The 25011-nt window shown below is 45.9% G+C and overlaps 2 protein-coding genes across 12 annotated transcripts in view; one reads left to right on the forward strand and one right to left on the reverse strand.

Annotated features, from left to right (window-relative positions):
- The window catches only part of Mapt (microtubule associated protein tau), an 89672-nt gene extending 83493 nt beyond the window's left edge, over nucleotides 1-6179 (forward strand). For all 4 annotated transcript variants that reach the window (XM_051178666.1, XM_051178670.1, XM_051178690.1 and 1 more), the window contains 3 exons: nucleotides 2425-2506; nucleotides 3479-3591; nucleotides 5751-6179. In XM_051178666.1, coding sequence (XP_051034623.1) covers nucleotides 2425-2506; nucleotides 3479-3591; nucleotides 5751-5966 — 411 coding nt within the window. In that variant the 3' untranslated portion in view covers nucleotides 5967-6179. The remainder of the gene's footprint in view (nucleotides 1-2424; nucleotides 2507-3478; nucleotides 3592-5750) is intronic.
- Nucleotides 6180-11099: 4920 nt separating this feature from the next.
- Kansl1 (KAT8 regulatory NSL complex subunit 1) overlaps nucleotides 11100-25011 on the reverse strand; it is a 124049-nt gene continuing 110137 nt past the window's right edge. For 5 of the 8 annotated variants that reach the window (XM_051178730.1, XM_051178704.1, XM_051178715.1 and 2 more), the window contains 8 exons: nucleotides 19893-20075; nucleotides 19224-19412; nucleotides 18734-18879; nucleotides 15032-15153; nucleotides 13991-14048; nucleotides 13679-13791; nucleotides 12764-13016; nucleotides 11100-12530 (listed from right to left, as the gene is read on the reverse strand). In XM_051178730.1, coding sequence (XP_051034687.1) covers nucleotides 12303-12530; nucleotides 12764-13016; nucleotides 13679-13791; nucleotides 13991-14048; nucleotides 15032-15153; nucleotides 18734-18879; nucleotides 19224-19412; nucleotides 19893-20075 — 1292 coding nt within the window. In that variant the 3' untranslated portion in view covers nucleotides 11100-12302. The remainder of the gene's footprint in view (nucleotides 12531-12763; nucleotides 13017-13678; nucleotides 13792-13990; nucleotides 14049-15031; nucleotides 15154-18733; nucleotides 18880-19223; nucleotides 19413-19892; nucleotides 20076-25011) is intronic. The other 3 variants (XM_051178743.1, XM_051178735.1, XM_051178724.1) reach the window with 2 other exon arrangements.

Raw genomic sequence — 25011 nt, forward strand, 5'->3', positions numbered from 1 at the left:
GGTTTTATTCTTGCAATGTGCCTCTGCCTCCTGCCGTGGCACCTGCCCTGCCTTCTGACTCTTGGACCTTTGGCCCCAGAGCAGCAAGTGCTGGCCCTGTGGCTACTGCTTCTCACGCTTACAGTGTCTGCCGCCTCCTCTGTCCTCCGCTCCCTGCCGTTCCTGCCACCCCCTCATGCTTTTTTTTTCCTTCAGGAGAGGCGTGGCTGTTGGCTACACTGTAGTTACTGCCCAGCCTGATGCCCTCCTAATGTACACCCAATAAACTATACTAGAAAGAGATGGGTGTGGGGGAAAGAGATGGTCACTAAGGACTCCCATAGCTGTCGTTGTCCCTGGGCCCTTTCATGTTGTCATTTAGGCTATGTTGACTTTCCAGCCCAGCCTGCTTTGGCTGGGAAGGAAAAGCAGGGGCATCTGGCTTGGCTCAGCTTTGGTTTGCTGCTGGGGCTGAGGACTCTGGCTCCAGTGGGCTGCAGCGGGCAGATGCTCCTGCAGGGGAAGTTGGGAAGAACCAGCTCAGGGCAGCTGTGGTCACATGCTGATTGCCTGATGATGCTCCAGTGCCCAGGATTATCAGGGAATTTTCTAGTGTGTGTCAGCCTGTGACCTAGCCTATGACCTTATTAGAGAGTCACATGATAGTCTGGGCTGACCAAGAGGGCCGTCCTTGGCCTGTGGCCACTGTTGACTACAGGATGGACCTGTGGAGAAAGGGCTCTTGAGGGTAGGGGCTAGTGGTTATAGCCTCTGGCATTTTGGGTTTCAGGATCCCTGGTCTAGGCTGCACATCTGGCTTGCTGCTGGCTCTAAGGCCAGGGATCTTGCAGCAGGCTGGCTGTTCCCCCATCTGCACCTCCTGGCTGTGCTGTGGCCTCCTCTCTAGGGCAGCTTCCCCATGCCCCGTACATCCTTTCTCCTCTGGCCATTCCGTTGCATCATCTCTTACCCCTGCCACGTCCTGGTCTTGGCACTCAAGTGAGTCTACCTGGGCTAGAGGGAAGAGACGAGGCTCTGGTCCCTGTAGCATCCCTGTCCCTTCTTGCAGGTCTCTGGCTCCCATGGGCTGCAGAGGGCTGATGCTCCTGCAGGGGAGCCAACCCCTTAGCTTTCCCATCATCACCTGCTCCAGAACTCCCTCTGTACCCTGGTTCTGTTTGCAGAAGGTCCTTGGGACCATCTGATCTTCACCCACCTTCGCAGGGGCAGGGTGACACCCCAGCACTGACATGTGAGGCCACAGCTCTCCTTTTCCATCAGGTCCATTAGCAAAAAAAGAAGCAAGCGCGTGCACACACACACACACACACACACACAATACCACACAATACACACACACATACAACACACACACAATATACACACACACTATACCACACAATACACACACACACAATATACACACACACTACACCACACAGTACACACACACAACACACACACACACACACCCCACAACACAATACAACATACCATCAGCACAGCTATCTAGGAACATGAGAGGGATTTGTCCACTTAGACCTATGCAAACTTCCATCTTGCTTTACCAACTCTCACACATGAGGCCACCCCTCTCCCAGGACAGGAAATGGCACTCTCCCTCAGTGGAATGACCCCACTCGTGGGATTTGGAAGGTGGCAGTTAGTGACCAGCGAGCCCTACCTGCTTGGGTGGCCTCTTTCAGGGTGTCCTCTCAGGAAGCCACTGCCATCCCCTACCCCCAGGCAGGCACTGTTGCTGGGTCACGTGAAGGATCCTAGGCTGGCAGGTCCCCCCGTGTGTCCTGTCTGCTCACTCACGCTTGCTGAGACACTAACCCTGTGATTTCTGCTGTGTGCCTGCCCTCCTTGTCCATGCCGCTTTTTCAGTAGAGGATGAAGTGTCCAGGAGACTGTGTGCCCAGACACCATGTGGCTCTTACCCTGAGTCATAGCACTGTCCTGGGTCCTGTTTGCCAACTGGTGGTCCAGGACCCTGGATGAAGCACACGCATCCTTGTCGCCTCTTCTCTGAGTCTTTTCCAGGGAGATCATCTGGAAGCTGCATACGCCTGTCGCTTCTTCCTCTACTGTGTGTGACCGGTCTTTTCTCAATGACAGGATTTGTGTTTATATACTTAAATATCTGCTAAGTGGAGGTTGCGGTCACACACAAGGACCAGGCACCCTGCTTTTCCATGAGAGTTTCTTGGGTTTCTGGGTTTGAACATATTCAGGTCCCCCAGTTACTCTGTGAGAGCCCAGCTTCCTGGGGGACAGGGATTGGATGAATTTGGGGAGCATATTTTCCTCCCTGAATGGGGTGTATCCAGTAGTTAAAGGGAGTCACTGACAAGTGGTCCTTTGGGCTTTGCATTGTGTTACATCCCTAGTAACATAATCCCCTTTATGCTCTGTCTCCTTCCCACCCTCTCTGACCTGCAGGTGCAAATAGTCTACAAACCAGTGGACCTGAGCAAGGTGACCTCCAAGTGTGGCTCCTTAGGCAACATCCATCACAAACCAGGTAGCCCTTGAGGAAGGAAGGCTGGCCTGGCAGGTGCTTCCTGGAGTCGGCCAACCCGAGCAGAGAACATGAAAATGTGAAAGTGCTGTGTGGCTTGGGAGATGTGACCCTGCTGGCTCCCGAGCTGGGCTTTTCCAGCCTAGACAAGGGCTGGAGAAAAAGGAGGAGCTGGTTCCGGATTCTATCTTGTGGCTCTCCGGAAAAGTCTGTAAAAGAGGACCAGCCATGGGACTGTTTGGGTCCCCAAACAAAGGCCAGCTCTGTGGATGTCTCAGCCTTGTCCCAGCCAGCATGGGGGAACACTTCATCAACAGCTATAAGACCTTTCCGGGCTGTGTCCTACCCTCATGGTGGCTTTGTTTAAACAAAGCACCCTTCCCAGGAAAGCAGTACAGGTCACTTCCCCCTGCCATCCCCTGGTGTGGTGACCCCAGTCAAAGAGGGAGTGGGGTTAGGGTCTCTCCTCATTGTGCATTTGACCTGCAGTTCCATCCAAGGTCTAGAGGGGTTGTGGCCTATAGGATGTTCATATGAAAATCTTCACCACTGGAAGGCATTCAGTTTAGAGTGCAGCATGTCTTCTCCTGGCCAAGCTTCCTGTACCTTTGAACCATCTCAGAAGGAAAATTTTGCAGAGTAAATACCCGATATACATCTCGATTAGAGATGGGGCAGGTGATTTGGAAGCCTTACAAGGGCTCCCATGTGCCTAAGCCTCCTTCTAGATAAAGTAGAGCCCTGGTAACTCCAAGAAGGTAGGCTGTTCTTGTAATCACTGACCAGCCTCTGTCGGAGTCAGAATGGGCACATTATGAATGTTCCCCTCCAGAATGGTGATACCTGACCTGGTTTTTATCAAGCCCCCAGCAGCCCCAGGCACTTTGCTCTTCAGGCTGTGACCTCATTTAATATATACTGAGTCCCCCAGACCCCGGGAGATGACAAGAGGCTCTTGTGTGGGTTGTGTTCCAGGAGGTGGCCAGGTGGAAGTAAAGTCTGAGAAGCTGGACTTCAAGGACAGAGTCCAGTCGAAGATTGGTTCCTTGGATAATATCACCCATGTCCCTGGAGGAGGGAATAAGAAGGTAAAGAGGGACAAATGGGGGGTCACATGGTGATATGGGGGTTAATGGAGTGGACAAGGCTGGTCCTAGAGGGTCCCAGATGGACTATCTAGAGATAGATTCTTCCCCTCAGCTCAGTGTACCAAGAACAAGGCATGAGACCAAAGGCAGACCTTTCCCACTAATTACAGGAAAGCTGGAGCAAAACTGACACTGGCTGAGGCTGTGGCTCAGCTGGGAGAGTGCTTGCCCAGCATGCACAGAGCCCTGGGTTCTAACCCCAGCACTGAGCACTGCATAGACTGTAATTTGTAATCCCAGGTGGAGGCAGGAAGATCAGGAGTTCAAGATCACCCTCCGCTACATATTAGGTTTCAGGACAGCCTGTGCTACATGAGATTTGCACCGCACAGACAGACAAAACCAGTGGTTCTGAAGAGAAGTGTTCACTCTGGGGCTGCCAGGTCTTGAATTGCCAACTGTGTCTGGTCTCCAAGCCGAGGAGAGTATGTATGGAGTATGGGAACACTAAGGCACACGTGTGTGGCTCTGAGCAAGCTCCTCTAGCACCCAACACAGGGTATGACTGTAGGGCTGCCCTGGTTTTTCCTGCAGCATAAACAACCGCCACACTTGCCTAGCCCCACATTGTGGAGGCAGCCTCCTCTGCAGGGTCCTCCCAGCAAATGACGGAACAGAGAGAATGTCCTGGAATCAGACTCAGCCTAGCATGAGAAAGGGTACTTAGCCAAGGTGGCTTGGCTCTCTTTCTACTTGGACATGTTGGGTGGCCCCTGGGAGTCCCCTGCCTGGCAAGTCCCCACAGCATCCTGCTTTCTTCAGCAGCCACATGTCTCTGCATCTGCTGCTTATATAAAGGCCCTGGTATTACTATGAAGCACCTGTTAGACTGCTGAAATGCCCAACACATGGCCAGCAGGAGAAAGGGTCTTGTCCCTAGATGACCTCCTAGGGCAGACCCTCTGATCTTCAGGACCCCAGAGCAGGAGACCCTCCAGTCTTGGAAACTATTGAAGCCAAAGAAAGGAGGCCATACCTGAGGGCTGCTGGGCAGGGCTCCCTTCTCTGGGTGGAGGGAAAGCATCCCCATCAAAGGCCAGAGCCCTGCCTGTTTTGCCATACACTGCTCAATTTAAATGCAAAGCCTCATACATATTGCTCCCATATGGGGCCTCTTGGCCCTAAGGTGCCACAGGAAGTCACAGGCCTGGTTCCACCTCAGTCTAATTCAGTGGGGCTGCAGCAGACCTGAGCCTGGAGATTCCCTGGGTAAGGGAGGTTCTCCACCAGCCTGGGAACTTCTGTGCCCTGGGGGAGACTCTGGGCAGGCAGGATTCCCTTGCAGACCTGATTTAGGCAGATCTTCAGCTCATTGGCCTGTTTTTCCTTCAGAGAACTACCTGCACCTGAGAGTGGAGTGAGAGCCAAACAAAAGGTTCCTGTACCCTAGGACTGGAGAACTGGAGACAGGTGGAGGCTATCGCAAGTTACTCAGAATCGGTGCCAGTCTGGGCTACACATGAGACAGTCTCACAAAGCCAGAAGCAGTGGGCACAGTGGTGCACACCTTTAATCCCAGCACTTGTCCTGCACTTGGGAGGCACAGGCAGGCGGATCTCTGTGGGTTTGAGGGCAGCATGGTCTACATAGTGAGTTCCAGGACAAGTAAGGCTAACAGAGCAATCCCTGTAACACACACACACACACAGGTGACTGTGTTCAACGGGTAAAGGTGCTTGCAGTCAAGCCTGATGCCCTGAGTTTGTTTCCCAGGCCCCAGATGTTAGAAGAGGACCAAATCCCACAAGTTGTCCTCTGATCTCCCCACATGCACTGGGACACATGAACACACACACACAATGTAAAAAGATTAGATAGCCAGGCATGGTGGCATTTGCCTTTAATCCCATCACGCAGGAGGCAGAAGCAGGCAGATCTCTGAGTTCTAGGCCAGCCTGGTCTACAAAGCAAGTTCCAGGACAGCCAGGGTTACAGCAAGAAACCCTATATCAAAAAATGAATGAGTGAAAATAAATAAGAAATTAATTAATTAATTAAAAGAGCGGTTTCCCCCCACCATAGACTCTGGCGTGGAGACAATTGGGGCTTGTCTGCTTCCCCCCAGTGTTTGTCGTTCATCTCACCCTAACTTCTTACAGATTGAAACCCACAAGCTGACCTTCCGAGAGAATGCCAAAGCCAAGACAGACCACGGAGCAGAAATTGTGTACAAGTCACCTGTGGTGTCTGGGGACACATCTCCTCGCCACCTCAGCAATGTGTCCTCCACAGGCAGCATCGACATGGCGGACTCAACACAGCTTGCCACACTAGCCGATGAAGTGTCCGCTTCCTTGGCCAAGCAGGGTTTGTGATCAAGCCCCCGGGGTGGTCAGTAATCGTGAAGAGAAGAGAGAGTGAGTGTGGGAAAAAAATGAATGATCTGGCCCCTCGCCCTCTGCCCTCCCCGCTGCTCCTCACAGACCGGCTGACCAGCTTTGTCACCTAACATGCTTTTGTGGCTCGGCTTTGGCTCGGGACTTCAAAATCAGCGATCGGAATGAGTAAATTTCATCGTTCCAAATTGATTTGTGGGCTAGTAATATTTTTTAAGAGAAACGTGTAAAAACATGGCCAAACCAACCTTTCCTTGGGCAATTGCTATTGATTTTTCCCACTCCCACCCCACCCCATTTTTGAGTAGTAGAGGGTGAAGGAGGCTCTGGAGGCTACTTCTGGGGAGTTTTGAGGGACTAGGGCAACTGATTGCCCGCAGCTCCATCCTAGGGGCATCAGGGACGGAGGCAGCAACAAAAGATTTGAAACTTGGTGTGTTCGTGGAGCTGTGGGCAGGTGACCCTAACATGTCTGGATGTGAAGGAGGGCTGAGGGAGTGAAGGCTGAGGGACAGATGGGCTGGGCATCTAGAGGAGAGAGGTGAGGAAGACAGGCCAAGAGAAGGGACACTGGCTCCTGCCAAGTAGCTTGTGAAGGACAGGTGGCCCCAGCTGCCAGCAGTCTTCGATGGCATAGCTGTCTGTTTGGCGCGGCCCTGGGGAGTGCTGTGGGTCTTTGTGCCCCTTCTGTAGGGCAGCCTGGGGGGGATGGGACAGTGGACAGAAAGACATCACAGGGCACTGGCTTCTTCCTCCCTCTCTGCAGGGTGGGAGCCCTGAGCTGTGGGGCTTACTCCTCCTCACGGAGAAACCTGCTTTACTGAGTTCTGAAGTTTGGAACTGTAGCCATGACTTTGGCCACTTCATAGACTTGGGACTTTAGGGCTAACCAGTTCTTTGTAAGGACTTGTGCCTCTTGGGGGACATCTGCCTGTTCTCAAGCCTGGTCGTCGGGCACTTCTGCAGTGTAAGGGATGGGGGGCGTTCTGGGATGAAGGTCCCAGGCCTCCCATCCCTCCTGCAGCCCCTCTACCTGTCCTATCACACCCACGTCTGCCATGAGAGCCAGTCACTGCCGTTCTTACATCATGTCTCACTGTCCTGAGTGCTCAGCCTCCCCCAGCCCCCACCCTGATCCCTGGGTAGACATGGGTAATCCCTGCTCTACACTAAGAGGTGGAGTCCTAGGGAGGCAAAGATTTGGGGCTCAGTCTCTAGTCCTGCGTTCCAGGAAATGATCCTGGACGCTTCCATCTGCTTTTTTAAACTTTAAATAGTGGTTGCCTCCTAGGCCTGGCCCTTTTCTCATGCTGGAGGCAGCAAGTCAATGTGCTGGCACTAATATGAGCAGGCAAGAATCCCAGGGCAGGGCCATACTCCTCCCATCTCTCGCTTCCACCCCAACTTGTGATTGCTAGCCTCCCAGAGCCCAGCCACCATTAAGTCCCGTTCACGTAATCAGCCCTCCATACCCCATTTTTGGGAGCATATCCCCTGGAAATGTTTTTCTTCTAGTCGCCATGGAAGCGGTGCTGCCTGCCCTGTTGGAGCAGCCAGACATCTCCTTAGATACAACCCTCTCTGTCTGCACCCTGTTGTTGCGTTGTAGTTGGATTTGTCTGTTTGTCTGGGTTCACCAGAGTGACTATGATAGTGAAAAGAAGAAAAAAAAAAAAAAAAAAAAAAAAAAAAAAAAAAGAGAAAAAAGAAAAAGAAAAAAAAAAAAAAAAGGACGCATGTATCTTCAAATATTTGTCAAGAGGTTCTAGCTCACCACCAGGGATGGAGGGCCTGAATCTTTCTTGTCTCCACTGGGACTCTGCTCCAGGCCAGTGCCAGGCTTCCCTGCCAGGACATGTTTTGAAGGGTTTCCTCTGCATCTGGGACCTCACAGACACTGGATTGTGACATTAGAGGTCTCTTAGCTGTCAAGGCCTGAAGCACAGGACCAGCTAGACTCTAGCTGCTAGAGACAGCAGGCTCCACCTGTCAGGGAGAGCTTCTGGCTGGCCTGTTTTGCAGAGTGAAGATGGTCCTCTCTAATCACAGCCTGAACTCCCACAGCGCCCTGAAAGACTGTCTAATAACTACTGCACCACAAGAGAAAAGGGCATCAGTGCCAGTTGGGAGAGCTGTGGCCCTAGAAATCCCATGACTCTCCAGAAAACATCCCTGGGCCCTCTCCAAGCCTCGGCTGCCTCACCACAGGGGTTGGCATGGACTGCCCCACTGAGGAAGGGGACATCTTAAAACAGACACTGCCTTGGTTTCCAAGGTGTCAGTCCACTGACCACAACTGAGCATCTCATACTGCTGTAGGGAAGAGGTCTAAGGAGAAGCTTAGGAAGATTCTGTCACTTTTGGCTTGGGTACAGATAAGGACAATGTGGAAGGCAGAAAGAAGGAAGCAGCCAGCCTTTCCCATTAAAGAACTGTGCGCCAGGATTATCTACGGTGAGGCTCCCCATGGCTGATGGACTTCAACTATCCTTAGAAACAGAGGGTCCGATGGAGAAAAGAAGTGTGGTTTGAAGGTCTGTGGTCCCTTCATCATGGCTACCTATCCGGGTTTTATAACTTACACCCATTTGCCCAGCCTGCAGTTCCTGCCCTTGAATGGGGGCACTCTGCTGCTCTCTTGTAGGGTGGTCAGCCCCCAAATCATGATTTGATCAGGTCAGTGCTGACAGGCTGTTTACAAAGAGATTCTGGCTTGTGACTTCAGTGAGGACAATCCCCCAAGGCCCTAGCATCTGTCCTTTCTTTCCATGCTTCTCCACTCCAGAGTCTTTGGGTGGGCTAGATAGGGGATACCATACTCCTGGTTCCTCCAAGCCCTTATTCACGTTATCAATAGTTCTATTTAAATTGACTTCAATGGTAAGAGTGTATCCTGTTTGAGATTGCTTGTGCTGTGGGGGGAGGGGGGGAGGAGGAACATGTTAAGAGTTCACATGGGCAAAGGGAAGCCTTGGAGTGTAGCCGTCTGTAACCTTGTTCATGACTTTGGCCACCTGCTAGATAAAGAGGTGCCATGAGGCTTCAGCCTGGAGGCTTGGCTGTCCCATTGACAGGTTTTCCCAAGGCAGAGGCAGCCAGCTAGTTCCCTGCCTTCCCAGCCAGGTATAGTTTCCAGGTTTGTGTAGGAATCTATGAACTACTCTCGCCTGCCGCCTCTTGTGGCATCCAGAGCCTTCATTAAAACCCTGGTTTCCTTCCCTGTGAGCCATTGGCACAACAGCATCATCTCTGGATTGCCTTCAGTTCTACAGCCTACACTACTAGCAGTGACCAAGACCCCTTGACACTAGTCTGTTCTGCAGAAAAATAAGTGGGGAAGAGGGCAGAGGTGGTAACCTACTATAGGTGTGTGGCTTTATGAGCCTTCACACTTCTCTCTGGCTTCTAGAAGGGTTACTTTGGGAAGTATCTCAGTCTCACCCTCCTAATGGATTATAGCCTGTGCAGTTACTATGCCAGGCATGATCTCCAGTGCTTCTAAGTCCCATGATTTCTTTGGCGATTTTGAGGGAGGGGGTGGGGGGGACAACACATGGAATCATCTTAGCTTAGCTTCCTGTCTGTGAAATGTCCATATAGTGTATTGTGTTTTAACAAACGATTTACATTGACTGTTGCTGTAAAAGTGAACTTGGAAATAAAGTTATTACTCTGATTAAACAAAATCTCTGTTCATGAATTCCAAATACAAGAAAATAGTTTGTAAGTTCTTTTTCATGATTAGAAAATTCAGAACAGGAAATGAAACTAAAAGCCAGACATTGGCGTGAAGGGATCCTGAATGCAGAGTAAGGACCTGGTTCATTTTCACACCCTGCTGTTGGCAAACTACCCTCAGGCAATCAGTACTCTCTGGCTGAACTCACAAGGCTACAAACCCAGCATGCATTCACGTATACTGTAGCCCTTACACCTTGTAGCCTTACTACAGACCACTTCTGCTAAGGCAGGCAGCTTCTTGCTTGCAGTATCTTGAGGGAAAACAAAAAGAAGCAACCCATTCTTTTCTTTCTTTTTTTTTTTTTTTTTTTTTTTTTTGAGAGAGCCTTTGAGCTTCCTGAGTACTGGGATTATAGTGGTATGCTATGCTGTTAATGAGGTACAGGACCTCATGCATGCTTAGGCAGTCACTCTACCAACTAAGCAATATCCCATCCATACTCAGCCCCAATTTTGTATTGAATGCTACAGCATGTGGCCAGAGGACTACCTTGGGTGGTCCCCCATCTTGAGACATTGTTTTGCATATGAGGCATGTTATCTGACACCCTGGCTGCTAGGGATTCTTGGTCCCAGTTTCTCATCTCACATAGGAACACTGGGGTTACAGATGCCCAGCTTTATATCTGAACTCAGTCTCTTATACTGTATTTCGTTCACTGAGCCATCTCCCTTACTCTGAGTTCTTTGGTAATATGTCAAGGTTATGATAGTTCTTAGATTTCCAATCTTAAAATATTTGTCTTCACAGTTCCCCATTAAAGAGAAATTTGAAAAAAAAATTTCCCCCCCTTCCAAGACAGGGTTTCTTTGTGGCTTTGGAGCCTGTCCTGGAATTAGCTCTTGTAGACCAGGCTGGTCTCGAACTCACAGAGATCCCCCTGCCTCTGCCTCCTGAGTGCTGGGACTAAAGGCATGCACCACCACAGCCTGGCAATAATTTGAAATTCTATACTGCTTACCTCTTAAAGAACAGTGACTGGGAATGAATCAACTGCTTCACTCAAGAGCATATGGTATTTCTTATCTTCATGAAATACAACCTTCAAAACATCTACCCAGCAAGTCTCCTAACCTAACAGAATGCCGGGGCTGCCATCCCAGCTTTGCCAGACACACACAGTCCAGCATGTCAAGAAAAGCATGACACATGACTTTCTGTATCTTTTTTTTTTTATTATTTTTATCATTTTTCCTTCCTTTTTTTTTTAAGCACTAGTCTGTGCTTTGCGAACAGAATCAAGACATTAACAAAGATCAGCTTCTCTGAAGAAAAGCATTTCTATAGAACAAAGACAGCTACATGTTCGCTGCCATTACACAGCTCAAAGCAGGAAAAGAAAATATTTACAAAATACAAGTTTTTTTAAATTTTTGTCTTTTTTGTTTTTTTTTTTTTTACAATGCTAAAAGGGTTATTCAGAATTTTCAACCTTATAAATAGAAGAAGCACTTTATGCATAGGGATATGGTGCATTATTGTTGTTTAAAGAAACAAGGACAAACCTTTTAACTTGCAAACAGAAAAAAAAAATCACTAATGTTGAAAATTGTGAAAAAACCCCAACCATTAAGCAATCTGCCTACTATTTTTGTACGATTATAAAATGGCAGAAAAAGAAAATTCCTTTCCCCCTCCCCTTTTTTGGTGATGTGATTATACATGAGACAGGCACAAGGCTAACAGGAGGTTGATGGGGACAATGGAAACCACAGCTAGGACCAGACAGTGTTCCACAGGCAAGGGGCAAAGAGGGGCTCAAAGTGACTGTCTTGTCTGATTGGGACACGAAAGAAGAAAACATGATACAGAGGTGATGCTGTGTGCTCCACAGACTTCCTAGTTTGAGGGGAGTGGGAATGGGTTAAGCAGTCCAAACCTTATTGTCATAGGTGCTAGGAGTGAGTGGAAGGACTAACATGTCTGTGTACATGGATGGGAGAGGAAGGTGGGGATGGGCAGAATAGGTGACCTGAGCAGCTGCAGCAGGGTACTGCATTCAAGGAGCCAAGACAGAGAACCAAATGCAGATGAAACTGAAAATAGGTCTTCAAGGTCCAGGTGACAAGAAGCCAGCTAGAAGGGTGTTCCAGCACATAAGACCAAGGAGGGGTGCCCAACTAGGGCTAAGCCAGCCAAACCTCAGATTGGAGGGAAGGGTAAGAGCCCAGACTGCTCTTGCTCTAGCCCAACCTAACCTCAGGAGGCTGTGCTGACTTGGAGTTTTCTACCTGCTGCCATCTGGCTGGCCACCCTACCCGACAGGTGTGAGGGAGAGGGTGATCATCTAACATTGGGAAGTCCAGTGATCCAACAGTGCAGAGGCTATGCAGGACCAGGCCAACAGGGTCTCTTCCTGAACTTCTGCCAACTGGAGGAAGTGCTCAGGTGTGACATGAAAACAAAACAAAAAAACAGAAACAACAAAACCAAACCAACCAAAGGAGGATCTAAATTCCTTAAATTCACTAAAAACTGTGAAAATTCCAGCATATGATGTTTGAATATCAAACGCAGAGATTTCTGAAGCTTTAATGCCAATAGTAGTGAGTCTGTACAGTCTCATTTCCTGTTCATCTGTGAGTTGGGCGCTGAGCTGCAACTGTTGCTGCCAGATGCCGACTCTTGAGGGGGACGACAGGAGGCGAGGTGGGTGCCACCTCTGTCTCCCGGCCAGTCTTGCTGCCTGAGGTGCGGCGAGTGCAGCGGGCTGCTATGTCCTGTGCATCCAGCTGCTCCTCACATTCTGCCTGGGGACTGTAAGCCAGAGGGAAGGTCCGCCGCTCCCATGGTTGGACAGACTGTGGACAGACAAGATTTGCTGATGACCTAGTTTCAGCTCATTTCCTGCTCTCAAACCAGTCTATCTACTATTATTGGGAGAAGTTTAAGAAGACCCCTCCAAGGTGGGCACCCTTTGAACAATGACCAGCACACTTCCACACATTTCAAAACAAGACAGAGGAAAGCTCTATCTTCAGTACATCTTCCCTCCTCTCATACCCTCCTCCCATTTAAAGAAGACACCCCTCACCTGTTCATCTAGCCCCAGCTCTGGTGTGGAGCAACGGGTGTCTTCATTGGCCAAGTGTCGCAAACTGTCCCGAGCCATGGGAGTGAGGGGGGCTGAGTGCAGTTCTGGGCTAATGGGACTCCTAGGAGATTGACCATGGGAGAACTCTGACAGAGAGTGGCTACTACTGACATCAGGAGAGGCAGGCTGTGGGGTGGAGGGGTTGGCACTACCCAACTGTGGGGTGGTCCGGCCGTCTGATGACCTGTAAGATCTATGAACCAAGAAATATACAAATTAAGTGAGAACGTGGTTCCATGGGCTTTTTTTCTTTGCTTCTTTCTAGGGGGCAGTAAGAGGAGGAGTAAGGAAAAAAGCATCTACACCAAAGCAGTTCATTTGAACTGACAGCAATGATATTCTTACAAGATCCATTAATTTCACTTCCTCCCACTTTTACCCACATAAGAGCTGTGAGTAGCCATGAGCCTAAGAGAAAGCTCTGTCTAGTAAATTCACAGTAAGAACTAGCTGAAGTTTTGAAAATAAGTCAAAGAAAAATAGGCGGTCTGCTGACATGGGGGGGGGTATTAAAAAGCATGAGCACCATGGTGCAGTATAAGGCATGGAGGTAAAGGGACAACTTTTAGGTAATGGTCCTTTCCTTTCACTGTAGGTGACTGAACTTCATCAGACTTGGAGGCAATCACTTTCAGTCCATTGAGTCATCTAAGATTGCAAAACCAGTCCTCATCTCACACACACACACACACACACACACACACACACACACACACACACACACACACAAATCTGTGAGGCCTTCTAAACTCCCCTGGCTAATTCATTCACAACAACCAATTCTATAACCATATTTTCCCTGGTTAGCATCCTCTCTCTCTCAATAGATTCTGGGAGTCTATGCCTGCCCATTACCTGCTGCCCCGACGCTGGGGTGGCACACTTGTGGTCCACAGCCACCTTGCCCTCTCCATCTCCTCACATTTGGCATGCAGGGCGGCAAAGGCTGCATCAGACAGGTCCTCAATCTGTAACAGAATAGTTTCATTGATCTCCCTCCCTCCCCCAGAAGTTAAGGTTATGAATTGGCAGAATAATTCTAGATCCCGTCTAACCCTGTTGCAGATGTTTCTAGTCAAGAGACAGAATACAATGAGCTCAAATTCAACACCCCTATGTCTTAAGACATTTTGTGAGTTTGTACCCATGACTGGTGTGTGATATTACCTCCTCATTCTCTTCATCAGGACTCCCCTTCAGAGACTGAAGATCAACCTCTCGCCAGCTGCAAAACCCAGTAATAAAATAAATAAATACATAGATAAATAAATGAGAACATCATGGGATTATAGGCAGGCTATGAGTCTCCTGCTTCTAAATGAAGCCCACATGCAAATACCCAAAGGCCAGAAACAGAAAATTGATATTGGAACAAGGCAGATAAGACTGTCAAACCCAAGTAAAATTTTAACTGTTTAATTGAATATCGGTCAATTGGTATCATATAGGACATATTTGTCAATCTTCCAATTGGCTTCTAGAAGCTGGAAATAAAGATTTATAAGAGCCTGGTGTTGGTGGTCCAAACTTTTAATCCCAGCACTTGGGAGGCAGAAGCAGGCAGATCTCTGAGTTTGGGGCCAGCCTGGTCTACAAAAGTGAGTTCTAGGACACCCAGGACTTTTACACAGAGAAACCCTGCCTCAAAAAACCAAAAGAAGCACACAGTCTGGATAGCCTGCCAGGTTGTGACCTTGGGTTGGTTGACTCATACAATGAAATAAGAGAGGTTAACAGAAATAATTCTGCCACTATCAAGCACCCACATCCTGCTCCACTAACTCCCCCAACCCTCTTATTTGCTCTTGAATTTTTGAAAAAAGCAGTTTCACCAGCCTCAGTCATCTAATTGCTAAGACTGTAGACATGAACCATCCATGCCCGACAAGAAGCAACCATACACACACACACATATGTATGTTGAAGGCTGGCCTTGAACCTGGAAATGACTAGCTTAAGCCTCCCAAAGTATGGAATTACAGGCAGGATATACCATGTATGTTGACCCCCTTTTTATTATTGTTTTTGAAGACCTACAGCCCACTGTTTACTCTGGGGAGATAGGATTACAAGTGTGGATTTATGCCTGGCCCCAGATTCTTCTTTGAAAAAGAAAACAACTCAGGGTTAGGGACTGCTTGATTAGAAGAGAAAAAGGATACAAGACAACAGGAAGAGGGAAAGTAGCTGATTAAATAGGGCTTCTACCTGGGAGTAAGGATTTCTTTGTACTGTAGTTTCTCCACACGAGTTGTTGCAGCAACAGACATTGGGATGACAATGTTATTAATATCAAATGAGCTCTCTCCCCTTCTCCTCCTCACTGGCTGCTGTAAGACAAAAGTTTAAGTTTCAAGGGAGGTACAATGTTACAAGTTTAAAAATCAGCCAGTCATATGGCAGGATGACTATGCACTTGGGTCCTAGGGTAGCAGCAGCCACCACAGCATCAATGTGTATCTAAATGGATTGTCTCTGGCAACAGAGTTCTTGGGGGGAAAATACCAGGTGCTGGCCTCAAGGAGTAAACCCCATTTCACAAGGCTCCCTCTAGAATTGATAGATTTTATAAATGGGTATCTTAGATCTAAAGCCTGTGTGTGTGTGTTATTCCTTCATTTTAGCATTTCTCTTTAAAATCCTAAAATCCCTGTTTCAGAGCTGGAGAAATTGCTCTATTGCTCTATGGTTAAGAGATTTGGTTACTCTTGGAGAGGACTAGGGTTTATTTTCTAGCACCAACATAGTGGCTCACAACTGTCTGTAACTCCAGTTTAGGGAGATCACATCCTCTTCTGACCTCTGCAGCCAAAAGGTATACATATGGTACACACTCTCTCTCCTATTTGTTTTACCCCTTCTCCTTTGTCAACAACTTTGGCTTTTAAACACAATGTTTAGACCAAATGGTGACTACTTAGATTAAAAGCATTGACTTATCTCACCAGAAAAGAGGCTCAAAGGGCAGGCCCACATTTACAAACCATCTTACCTTAGGTGCCATGAAAATACTTTCCTCTTGAGGATCTCACTCTTCAGCTAAGTCTGTACCAACCACTTTCTCATCCCTCACATAACTCTCATCTTTCTATTATTTTGGGGAAAGAGAAGAGTGGAAGGAAACTGAAAAGAAGGACTTGTCTATAGCTTCCATCCCCTCCCCTGCAAAAGGAAATGTGTTCCACAGTAAGTGGAAACACTAAACTTTTGGGGAAATAAAACTTTCAAGGGACCAGTAACAAAGGCAGAGTTGGACATCTATGGTAGATAGGAAACTAATAATGAATAAAGCCAGGTGTTGTGCTGTAGATCTTTAATCCCAGCACTTGGGAAACAGATGTAGGCACATGTCTGTGAGTTTAAGTTTAGCCTGGTCTACATAGGAAGTTCTAGGACAGCCAGGGCTACATAGGGAGACCTGTCTTAAAAAGCCAGACAGAATGAATAAAAGCAAAGAGTCAAATGATCAAGTCGCCCAGACAGAAGAAAAACTCTTAGCTGCTTCTGCCCAGAGAGCAAATACCTTCTCCTGAAACAGCCTGTTAACTGAGCTGTGAGGGACGAGGGGCCATAGGGAAACAGTGGGATGACAAACATGTTGTCATGGCAACAATGCAGCTGGAAACACCCAAGAGACTGCATTCATACCCAAACCAAGTGTGGTCAGCCCACAAAGGAGGGGTAAGGAAGATGAACTACTACCTCTAACTTATTCATCCCATCATCTTAAGACTCTGTAAGAATATTAAAACAAAAAACAGGATTTCGGATTGGTACCATGAATGATTTCAGGTCATAATTTTCAATTTCCTTCTTTATCAGTAATACTAGACTCACTAACTCACAAATTTTGGGTCCTAGCTTAACTAAAATGGTTGTGACTTTTTGAACTCTTGCCTGGTTGAGTTCTGCAAGTAAGCATTAGTGACAACATACCCAAAGGCTTCTAACACTATAACTTGGCTGAAGTTCATGATCCATACAAGAAATGAGTCTTGAAGAAGCCTTGGGAGATATAGTGTTCTACTTTGGTCAAGAATGAAACTCCCACTAGAAACAGCTATGTATTTCTTAAAGATATCTCAGGCCTCTGGCCTGCAGTCTCCACTTGAACTCCCTGTTCTGCTACCACTTATTCAATCCAATTTAATTACTTTTTCCTATTCAGAGCCAAAAAGGTGAGGAGGGTGGAGCATGTAGAAGAGCAAGCCATTTCTAAATCTGGTTTCATAAACAGAAAAAAATCAGGAGGACTCTGCCACCATATCTGGTCTCTACATTTTTCTAAGGATTTCTCAAAACCACTGGATTTCAAGACAGACAAAACAAACATAATTCGTTTAAAGACCACTAAGATGATTTTAATACAAGCAATGATCACTGTGAAGCACTACAAATACACTGAAGCCCCTGTTCTGCCCATTTTGTCCAGTTACCACCTTGCTTCAACATAAATTTGGCCTATCATTCTGCTTATTATTTATATCCCAATTCCCTGAATAAACAAGGCAATAAAAATCTCAAGGAGTTGGGTGTGGTGGCTCAATGCCTTTAACCTCAGCCCTCAGGAGGTAGAGGCAGGAGTATTTCTGTGAGTTTGAGGCAGAATTACATATAGAAACTTTGTCTCAAAGAGCCTAAAGGATTAGCACAGTGCTGTGCATAAAATCTGTATTTAGTAAGGTTATACCCCAAATGATCTAGTTCTAAGTCAACACTCCAGACTTAACAGGACTGAGATAAAATTGCTGACTTACCAAAACCCAGACCTTTGAGTTCAGATTTGAGAATTATTCTCAGATTCTCTATCATTTGATTATATGAACCCCTTTGCTAGTGTTTGGTTGAGTGTGGGAGGAATATCACACACCTATTCAGAAAAGTCTGTGAACAGAGAAGGTAAAGGAAGAAAACTATCTGGAAAGGGCAGTCTGATTTGTAAGAGCAAAGAACAATATGAGTTTGTACCTGATCCCAGTGAGCACACTGAGAGCTTCAAGCTTTTACAACATCCCTTTTCTCAGGCCAAGCCTGTGGTGTACTGCTGAGAGCTGACTCTGTAGTTAGACTACAATCATTTGAATCACATCAAAATCCTCACTTTATTAAATACACTCAATCATGTGAAGCCTTAGGTTTTTGTGTTCATAAAATCAGGACTCATAATACTATGTATTTATCAAAGGACAGTATAGAAACATCACAGCACCGAAATTTAATTACTAACATGATTACACTTGTTACTGTGATTACTATAAAAAGAACCCTTGGATAACTGTATTCACCTGCTATAGGTATGTGTTTAATTAGACTTTGTCTGCTATGGCTATGCAAAGAGATTCCTAAGTGGGGTCTGGTGATGTATAATGTAGTGAGTATGCCTTAAATGGACTTCCATTATGCATATATTAAATATAAGTACTGTCACCTGTAAAAGCATGGGTTCTGCCTTCTCCCTTCTACTACCACTGATCATTCTCAGCATCCCATTGACATTCATCAATAGCAGAAACAAAAAGACTGAATTGTCTTGAATGCCTAAAATGATTAAGGTATTCAAGTTCTAGGTGAAAAAGATCCCCAACAGCCACAAACATCTGCAGAGAACCTGCCTCTAGACCAAGGTTCTAGACCTAGTAGGCAAGGCAGACCTTGCTTATTATGAACAACACCCTAGTACTACTCTCCTGGGGGATGGGGGCGGGGGGGGGGGGATGATGATGGATCAACCAAACAAGCTCAACATCAACAAAACCCACAGCAAACTTTCTACCCACGCCTCAGCAGAGATTCATTTTTACTAAGAAAACTCTGCAGAGGGTCAAGTACTATAACTTTACTTTACATTGGTCTCTAGAGCCACTCTGAGTGCCCTGTAGATTGTCTTATCAACTCCACATAGGTACTTACAGAAGTGCTGGCTCCAACTTGTGAGCTAGAACTGGTAGGTGTGGAGGTGTCTGATGAGGTGGAGAGCTGTCTCACCAAGGGGCTGTGTGGTGGATGAGTAGCTGTCAAGTAGCTTGAACTGCTCATGTCTGTGTGATGCTTCAACACTGCAAAAATAGAAAAGAGAGGAATACATGGCTAAATAGATATTATAACCAGTTCTACTTCTAACATATGTTAGGAATGCCAGCAATTCACTCTAAAGTCACAAAAAATGCTTTTTTAAGCCTAGAGGATAAAAAGCTGCAGCAACTAGTTGATGGGAAATAAGGGACCGGGCAGATGTAGCAGTAAGAAGTGACCTGCATTTAGAAGCAATAGTGCCCCTACCACGCCTTTCTACAAAGTAATGGACAAAGCTTGGGATAGGGGGTTTTAAGAGAAGCTTGGGCTGTCCCAGAAAGCTCTGAGCAAGTGCCAATGCAGATAGCAGTGCTAGGCCTGGCCCTACCTTCACTTCTCTCAGATGAATGGTCTCGCAATCTCATTTTGCTGTGGTTTGGGTCATGTACAGGTGGCGGTAGATTGAGCAAGCGCTCTGCTTTTGGAGCTGTCACTCGCTCCACCATAGGCACAGGCCCCACATCGTCTAAGTGCTGCCTGTGGGTCCTGTCAGGCCGGGTTTGGTGATGGGACAGCTCTGAAGAGGGGAACAAAAAAGAGCTGTGAAGTACATCTACTCAAATTTTATTTGAGTTCTGAGCTCTTCAGTTATCCTTAGGCCAATGCTATATACCCAAGGCAGCATAACAGACATACTCTGGGACTCAATCTTCTAGTTAATAGTACAATAGCTAGGACAGGGACAGGGAGTCACAAACAGAAAGGTTAACACCAGGCTTTAGAAGTCAACCTGCCCATGGGTAGACCCAGTATCAGGTTACTACTGCCTGTTCACTGAACATTTTAGGTTCTGCTTGTTTGAAATAGCTTTCAAAGTCTACCTGAGAGCATTCAAAATAAGCAGATATGGTAGGGAAGCTGTGAGCTGAGTTTGTATTGGGTAACTAGATGCTTTTTCCAATCCCAGAATACTGGCATAGCAAACCAGTAACCAGAGAATATAAAAGGTATAATATAATAGTGATTGCAGAAGAGTCCTTAATTCCTTCAAACTTACTGGCTGTTGTAAGGAAGGAGTTGACCAACTTATGCCTGTCTTTACGAACTGGATCCGACAGACTGCATGGCATGGGTGCTCTGTGCTTAAGTGAAAACTTTTTGGTAGGTTTGATCTTGTCAAAAGGCTTGTTTTGCCACTGAGACTTCAGCATGCTCTGGAAGTGCAGGCTTGTGGGAACATCTGTAAGAAACACAAAACAGTGCAGGTTAGTCCAAACACCTGGCCTCTGGGCTCCTCTCTTCTTGAAGGGTGGTTCAGTCACTGACTCTCCAGAGGTCAAGATACCTATATCACACACTTCTCTGTCTTAACAAGTAGTCTTTTCCCTCCCCCAAAGTAGGCGCCGTCATATGGAAGACCCAACTTATGTGAACTTTATTGATGTTCATCCTATTCATAAGTAAGTAGTGTTACCAATTTGGCCTTGTTATATTAATGGGAGACTTCCCATGTTAATCTTATTGGTGTGGCAGACTGAACATCCTATTTCAATTATTCTTTTATTTAAACGTACTTCTTTCTACATGTACAAACATGATGTACTTGTTTAGCAATTACATTCCCATGGGGCCTACATTGGTTCTGTGATACAGCATACCTTATGCTCTCTGGCAACAGCATGTTATTTATTTCAGTACAAGCTATGCCATCCTCCCTGTTCTAGAGCTCTATCATAATGTCTTGATTATCCATGTTTTTAAAAATAAATTTCACTTTTATTTTATGTGCACGAAAGTATCAGAACCCCTGGAACTGGAGTCACAGACAACTGTGAACTGCCATGTGGGTGCTGAGAATTGAACCTAGGTCCTCTGGGAAAATAGCCAGTGCTCTTTAACTAAGCCATCTCTCCAGCCCTGATTATCTGTTTTTTATTTAAAGCTGACTAGATGGTGAATGTTAATTATTAGAAAACCAATTATAATTTTTTTATTTCCTCATATGTATCCCCCAAGACCCTCTAAGACAAAGTCATTGCCATTGACAGAGCATTTCAGTATATGAACATGTATCTCTTTCCTCTTCCTTCCTTCTCCCTCCCCTTCTCTTATTTCTTATGGGTAGTTCTATAGATTGAACCCGGGCCATACACTTGCTACATATATTCAAACTATACCACCAAGTCTTATTTAGGTGTTCTTCTCTTCCCCCCCCCCCCCCAGGTTTTCTCTATAGTTTTGGAGCCTGTCCTGAAACTCTGTAGACCTGGCTGGCCTTGAACTCACAGAGATCCACCTGCCTCTGCCTCCTGGGCATTGGAGTCACCACTACCTTGCCTTATTTAGGTTTTCTTAATTTGTTCTGTGATACTGGTAGTCATCAATAAAGTTTACCCTCCACCCAACCAGGGGAAGCTATGAGATGCTGGTCTTAAACTCACATCAAGTCCCCTAACTTTGTGTTATAATTACTAAGATTAAAAAAAAAAAAAAAAAAAAAAAAGTACTAAAGACAGGGTTTCTCTGTGTAGCCCAGGCTGCCCGAGGGCTCAGGGATTTGCCTACCTCTGTTTCCTGAGTAGTGATATTAAAGGCAACATACTCAGGTTTTAGATAGGGTCTTGTTTCATAGTTCAGGCTGGCTTTAGACTTGATGTGATCATGTTGCCTATGCCACTTATTGCTGAGATTAAAGATTTTAGCAACCACAATTGTTTAAAAAAAAAAAAAACAACAAAAAATGTATTTTTAAATTACACACACACACACATACACGTCTCTGTGTATAAGGCATGTGCATAATGCGGCCATCTACAGAACTCAGGTCCTTTAACAACTGAGCAAACTCTCCAGGCCCTTCAAATCTGGTAGTGTTTTGTTTGTTTGTTTGTTTGAGATAAGGTCTATTATGTAGCTCTGGCTGTCCTGGAACTTGCTATGTAGACCAGACTGGCCTTCAACTCACAGAGATCCACCTGTCTCCAAGTGTGGCTCACCCTCATACTGATTTGAAGACCTGGCTATGAGAGACACTGTCTCAAAAACAAACCCCTATCTCATCCCACAAAAAAGAAAGCCAACCTGCCTGCAATATATACTTGTGAAATAGTGGTCCAAATGCTATGGGAGTATGTAACCACTTAAAGAAACTGGATTTAAGGCCTACTCCACAAAATAGAACCCATACCTGACACTGCTAAAACCGCCAAGAACCTGTGAGACCTTACAGGTCACAAGCCCCTAAGAGTAGTTAGGGGAAAACCTACTACTACTATTTTGCTAAAGGAACATATCAATGAAATGATTCCTAATGATGTACTGCTACACCCATAGATCAGAACATCACTCAACTTTCATCAGACACTTCTTTTTGCAGTAATTAACAGAGACCTGCAAATGGAAATTCATGTACTCAGTGGGGGATTTTTAGGGCACTTGGCCCTAAATGTTTTTTATCAAACTCTTCCCCCCCTCAAATATCTATGAAGAAGAGAACACAGAAAGATTCTAAGCCCCAGAGGTGTAGACAATTTCAAGCCAGGAGCATCTTCCAGACACAATAGGACAACACATGTGAACTCATAGACTATGACAGCATGCATAAGACCTACACACAGGTTCTTACTACACAAAATTGCAGTACTGGGAAGTAGAAGCAGACACAATGCCCCACTCCTACGTAAAAAACTATTTGCAACTGATCCCCTATGAGGAAGAGAAAATCCATTTTCTCCAATGGAGTGTCACTGGGTGCATAAATCACAACCCAGGGCAGACCTCATGCCCTAGAGTAGTTTTGTACTCATGCTCTGTAAATTTTGACTTACTAGGTTTTTTTTTGTTTTGTTTTGTTTTTGTTTTTTTGAGAGAGAAAAAAGAACATGAAGTTGGTTGAGTATGAAGATAGGGAGGACAGAAAAGGAGCTGAAAGAGGAAAGAATGTAACTAAAATATAACCTATGGGAAAAACATTTTTAGGTCAGGCAGTGTCACATGACTTTAATCCCAGCACAGGGAAGGCAAAGGCAGGAGGATCTTTGTGACTTCAAGGCTAGCTTGGTCTATTAAAGCAAATTCCAGGAGAGCCAGGGATACACAGAGAAACCCTCTTTCAAAACTCAAAAACAAATAAAAACAAAAAGAGAATTTTAATTAATAAATAGAAATTCCAGGGTAAAAGGTTAATTTTTCATAATATCCACTACTACAATATGGAAAAAAAAAATGTTCAGCAGATTCACACTTGCCAGAACCCTACTGTATTTTCTTTTCTTTCCCTTTCTTCCCTGCCTCTGCCTCCCGAGTTACTGTATTTTCTTTTCACCATTTCTATAAAATGAGCAAGAGCCTGTTAAATTCCCCAATCAGTGGACAATATAAATTCCGAGGCATTGTTGGTCTGAGCATACACACTAATGAATAGTAGTTATCCTAGAACATGGGAAAAGTAAAAAAATCTGAACATGTGCTGGGGTTGTAGCTCTGTGGTAAATAAAGTGCCTGCCTATATACATAAGGCTCTGATTTTAAAATCAAATACTGAAAATTAAAACAAACTAGACTGACTTGAATACCCAAAGAAAGGGATGAAATATTGAAAATTCTGGTCATGTAGCTATCATTTATATAATTCCAGAACTTAGGAAGCTAAGGAAAGAGAGTTGATCATTAGTCTGAGGTCAACCTGGATACACACTGTGATAATATGACTCAAAATAAATAAGCAACAGAGATTCATTCAGCTATAAGATGTCCCATTTTTCCATTTCCATAGGATTAAATTGTTATTATCAAGGTAGGAATAGTATTTTATTAGGTAAATAAAAGGCAAATTAACTCCATCTTAAATTACTGCTTCCTCAAAGAAAATGAAATGTGACTAAAGACTGTGTTTTCAGTTCACCAAGTTCTGATAGTTTGTGTTCACAAGCCTGCTCTTTTTGGAGTATTTTGCAATGCTCACTCACTTCTTCCTCCTATTCCCTCAAGCACTTATGTTGGTGTTTCTAATAAAAACAGCATAGATCTTCCTAGCCAGCAGGTGGTGCTCTTATCCCAAAGAGCACAGACATAGATACATCCATTATCTCCAGGTAGGAACTGAGCTGATTACTAAATAAGGCAATAGGAAAACAAAGGCCTCCAGATGGTGCTGGCACACACCTTTAATCCCAGGACTTCGGTGGAGGGGGAGGGGTATAGAAGCAAGTGGATCTCTTTGAGTTCCAGGACAGTCAGCTGTAATACTGAAAAAACTCTGTCCCACAAACAAGCAAAAACAAACAAACAAACAAAAAAGCCCTCCTGCTGCAATACTAATAATAAATGTTCACACCCTAATTCCTAATCTTCTAGGGACAGGAAAAGGCTTCATATAATTAATTTACTTTTTGATATTGGAAGTTGAACACAGGGTCTTATACAGGCTATGCAAGAGCTCTACCACTGAGCTACACAACCAGCCCTACCCCCACCTTTAAAACACCAATCCACCTTTGTTTTTTGTGACAGGGTTTCCTCTGTGTAGCCTTGGCTGTCCTTGAACTTTCTCTGTAGACCAGTGCTGGGAACAATGGTGTGCACCACTATACCTGTTTTCTGGTCTATAGTCTGACCTCATAGGATAGATGCAAGCAAGGACCTGACCTCACTTGGTCCTTTGATGGCATCTCCACAGAGACCATGCTGGTGTTGAGTGAGAGGGAGTCCATGGAAGAGCAGGTGACATGCTCAATCACTGATACTGCAATTCCTGAGTTTTGATTCCATGTGCCCTCACTTGTCTAATCAAGGGACAAGCACTGAATCTGCAGGCCAAGCCCAGATTGGCTGACCTACACACATACTTCAAACAGGAAAAGGCTCAGAGAACCCTCCAGGATCCATGACCAAGCCCCCATCTCTCTCCCACCAGGTTGAAGTACCAGGGCCTGTGCCCACCTGTTCCTCGGTCAGAAGAAGATTTCGACCCAGGGGCCAAATTCCACATTTCTGCCAGTGTGCCCTACATCCGGTAAAGGTCTGGGCCCTGTTGGCAGAGTTGGCTGGGATCCGTGAGACATAGGGACTGGGAGGAGAAGTTCCAGATAGTGCAAAGATGGGCTCCTTTGGCCACTTCAATCCTGTGGCCACTCCATGCTCCAGCAGGTCTAGCCTTCCCACCCCTGGCCTCCCCT

Source organism: Phodopus roborovskii, unplaced genomic scaffold (assembly GCF_943737965.1).
Source record: "Phodopus roborovskii unplaced genomic scaffold, PHOROB, whole genome shotgun sequence".
In the NCBI taxonomy this organism is placed as follows: domain Eukaryota; kingdom Metazoa; phylum Chordata; class Mammalia; order Rodentia; family Cricetidae; genus Phodopus; species Phodopus roborovskii.